At 31.0% G+C, this 4274-nt stretch overlaps 2 protein-coding genes across 2 annotated transcripts in view; both read right to left on the bottom strand.

Annotated features, from left to right (window-relative positions):
• Nucleotides 1-298, bottom strand: part of LOC107636078 (chalcone synthase 4-2-like) — a 798-nt gene extending 500 nt beyond the window's left edge. The window contains exon 1 of the mRNA XM_016339614.1: nucleotides 121-298. Within this exon, the coding sequence (XP_016195100.1) occupies nucleotides 121-298 (178 nt within the window). The remainder of the gene's footprint in view (nucleotides 1-120) is intronic.
• Nucleotides 1631-4274, bottom strand: part of LOC107638908 (stilbene synthase 1) — an 87598-nt gene continuing 84954 nt past the window's right edge. Inside the window, exon 2 of the mRNA XM_016342308.2 lies at nucleotides 1631-2855. Within this exon, the coding sequence (XP_016197794.1) occupies nucleotides 1864-2855 (992 nt within the window). The 3' untranslated portion in view covers nucleotides 1631-1863. The remainder of the gene's footprint in view (nucleotides 2856-4274) is intronic.

The raw sequence follows: 4274 nt of genomic DNA, 5'->3' as shown, positions 1-4274 counted from the left end.
TATGATAGATTGTATAATGATTAATTATTGCATATTAATTAATCTAAAAGAAAAACGATAAATTTTATTTTGATAAATATTAAATAAAATTAAATTAAAACACTTAATAAAAATACATACAAATGCGTTGAAACTTCTTCTTGAGATCGGTCATGTGTTCGCTATTGGTTACTCTAAAATAATAATCTGCATATGTACTCTGATCAACACAATTTGATGGATTTGCTGTGCCAATCGCCAATACAGTTGCAGGGCCTTCTGCCCTTTGAACCTTGCGAATCTCACTCACAGCCACCATCCTTTCTTATCTGTATCTTTTGGGATAGCAAAGCTTAGCAATGTTCTTTGGGATAGCAAAGCTTATTAGCTATGTTGTTTGGTATTTTGGTGAAGACTTAGGCAGGGAGAGCGGGGATATTTATATGCAGGAGAGTAGGGGCATATGTGGAATTAAATGGACTATTGGGAACTTACATAGAAAACGGGCTCAACTCAAAAGTGTCGTAATAGTAGTGACAATTATTTTTAGTCAACTTCAAACGATGCATTCTAGCTTCTTGGCTGTTTAATTGTTTTACTTTGGCTGTGATTCATTATTGTGCGGATGGCAGACAAAATTGGCGGCATATTTGTTTAGAGATCTTTTCGTCTTTACCGATTGATGTATATGGGTCAATTTTTTGTGCTTGGTAGAATATAGTATTTATTATTTCTTTTCTTCCTCTTTCTCTTTTTTTTTTTTCAATCAAATTTGATTTGCTTTGTTAGAAATATCTTAGTTTTGGGTATGGATTTTGAAAGCTTGTATTTAACATGAGAATATTATTAAAGTATTTTTCAAAAAAATTACATAAAAAAGATAAAAGATTTTGTGGTATTTAATGTGTTTTATTTTTTGTAAAAAATAAAGAGTTTATTTTTTTTCTTTTTTTTTTCCTTTGGAAAAATTCCTTCCGTTTATCTCATGCATCCAATCATATTATAACAATCTTTTATTTAATGTATGGCGGCCCTGTTTAGTTATATAAAACTATTATTCGTACTTTAAAATTAGTTATTAATATATTTGTGTATTTAAATATAATAAAATATTAAAGAAAATATATTTACAAGAAACAAATAAATAAAAAAATTACTTTAAGTATATATGTTTGAAAACTAGTATTATACTTTTGCACATCTGCTACGACTATTTTAAAGAAAATCGTCACTATACAAATATTGAACGACTGAGAGAAATATTATCCCAATAAATTTCTACTACCATACAAGCTACTTTAATATGTGTAACTCAAGCTATGACTGGAACAATACAAAATACTATGACAATGAATTTTATTCCGTATTTGCTGCAACACAAGATGATACGAGTATTCTTTTTCTATAAAATTAATTTTATTATATTCAAACTTGTATAACAACATATTAAAAGTTAGACAGTAAAAGTAACATTATTATATAATTATATATGAGATACTTCAAGCACACGATAATATAAAGATTACAAACATATAATACATCAGGCCATGTACGTACTATCATACCTAATACCTTTTGACTTTATCTTAAACGGAACCTTATACAAGGTATTTATATATAGTTGTTTTCAAACGAAATTAAAACCCAAATATTGGTATATGTTATGTTGTTCAATTGAAAAGAATTTGATATATTTTTTTACTAACAGTTACAAATTTGGATATTGAATCCTCTCCTAAAGAATCAACTTTAGACATCTTTGTCTAAATTTTCACACATCTAACAATATATATGGGCCAATCAAGACCTTATTCTTGAGCAACAGATAATTATATATTAAATATAAAACAATTGCATATATGCAGAGAGATATATTTAAGTATATCATATGGCCACGCTGCGAAGAACAACAGTTTCAATAGTGAGACCAGGACCAAAGCCAAAAAGCACACCCCAATCAAGTCCTTCTCCAGTGGTTTTAAGTCCTCCTTCAAGGGACTTCTTCCTCATCAAATCCATAATGAAGAACACACACGCACTTGACATGTTACCATAATTGCTAAGCACATCTCTAGTGGTTTTCATCTTCTCAGGCTTCAAGTTAACCTTCTCTTCAACTTGGTCCAAAATTGCACGTCCACCAGGGTGTGCAATCCAAAATATTGAATTATAATCAGATATACCTAGTGGATCAAAAGCTTTACTGAGTGCATCATTGATGTTTTGTGAAATAATATCCGGAACACTCTTGTTAAGATAGAATGTAAGTCCAACTTCACGAAGGAGACCACCGATGGCTCCATGGCTGTTAGGGACAAGTTGTTGATCAGTTGAAACAATCTCAAAGAGAGGATTCTCAACCTCTGGAACAGGATCAGAACCAATGATAATCGCAGCAGCTCCATCGGCAAACAATGCTTGCCCTACAAGACTATCCATGTCTGTCTCACTAGGACCACGAAAAGTGACTGAAGTATTTTCAGAACAAACAATAAGCACACGAGCATCCTTGTTGTTTTCAGCCAAGTCCTTAGCCAAACGAAGGACAGTGCCACCAGCGAAGCAGCCTTGGTGGTACATCATGTACCTCTTGACGCTTGGGTCAAGCCCTAAGAGTACAATGAGTTCGTAATCAACTCCAGGCAACGCAACACCGCTGGTGGTGCAGAAGATCAAATGTGTGATCTTAGACATTGGCTGACCCCATTCCTTGATTGCCTTAGTTGCAGCTTCTTTTCCAACCCTTGGTACCTCCCTGATCATCATGTCTTCCCTTGCATCCAAGGACGGTGCTTTGTATGCGCACATGTTAGGATTTTCCTTCAGTATTTCTTCCGTTAGATACATATGTCTATTCTTGATCTGTGTTCTCTCACCTGAAATAATAATATGAAATTCACATCCATGAATATCCTTGTTGAAGTATAGAAAATTATATATATGTGTAATAATTGGATTGTGATCATTTTAAACTCGAATTGACACAAGTCATTTGCCAAATATAAAAGTTGTTTATTCTTTACTTTAAAATTGTTATTTTTGTTATATATTTTATCACATTTTGAAATCTTGTGAGTTATTCTTGTAGTAACTTGAATCTTCATTAGTTTTATTTAATTTAATATATATATAAATATGTGTTTATATAATTATTGATTAAAATTTCATGCTTATTATCAAAATATATTGATTTGTCCCGGCGGTATGTAATTTATTTTCTAACAATATTATACTAACCTACGTACTCTATTTGCCTTCCTTAAAAAGGTTTCCTTTTTTTTTTCTTTTTTTTATTTGAGAAATAAAAAATGTTTTTTATTTTGTGTAATTTATGGTGTTTTAGAAAATAGAAAAAATACATTAAAAAAACTTTTTATGAAATTATTATAAGAGTACAATTTATGTTCGAAAGTTTTAGGTATGGGTTTTGATTCTATAAAGATTGTTTCGTTTAGTTTAAACTAACTTTTTTTTTTTTCTCTTTCTCCTTCTTTTCTTTATTATTTATGATATAAGATGGTTCGTGTTTTTTAACTGGGTATATGTAGTTAGCCATTTCTGCTTTTCTAGAGATTTGTTTATACGGCGGTTAAAACAGACGGTAGGCGTGTTATTACTTAGTGTCGGTTTCATTTTGTTAATTTGTCGGTTCTTCGATCTTACGTAGCAAACTTCAACTGATTTTTATTAACAGTGATGATAATGCTGTGAAAACTCAACTCGGGCAAAAGATACATTCAAGGGTTATCAGGTAAATTAAGGTGTATACGGGGATGAGAGGACGTATATTTATAGGGGCGAGAGGGACGGATTCAGAAGTGGTTTTATGGTTTGTTGTATCGATTATTCGAAACGATAGGGTTTCTTGTAACGATTCGAAACGATAGGGTTTTCTATGTCTATTCTTTCCTACCACCGACACTCACTCTAAGCGTTCCAAGTTTCCCGTCTTCCGGGACGTTGACATAACCGCTAACCGTGTCGTTTAGGTAGTTTAACACAACTAGTCTCATGTATACGTCTAATAATAAAATCTCATTGGTTATCGCTTGTGTACTGGCTAGAGTTCTTCTTCAAAGTTGCGTAAACATACATAAAAATAATTCACAAAATTAAATTAAAATAAATTATAAATAGTTTTATTTTAAATAGCAAAAAGAAAATCTAATTAATTATACGTTATTAATTAGTAATATGTTAGATAGTATAAGTAACGAATTATATTATTATAATTGATAAATTACTACTATAGTAAAGATATTAATATTTTAAAATATATTTGACAATTTACCATA

The sequence above is a fragment of the Arachis ipaensis genome, chromosome B04, assembly GCF_000816755.2.
Source record: "Arachis ipaensis cultivar K30076 chromosome B04, Araip1.1, whole genome shotgun sequence".
Classification (NCBI taxonomy): Eukaryota; Viridiplantae; Streptophyta; class Magnoliopsida; order Fabales; family Fabaceae; genus Arachis; species Arachis ipaensis.
This window is presented reverse-complemented; position numbering and strand designations above follow the sequence as displayed.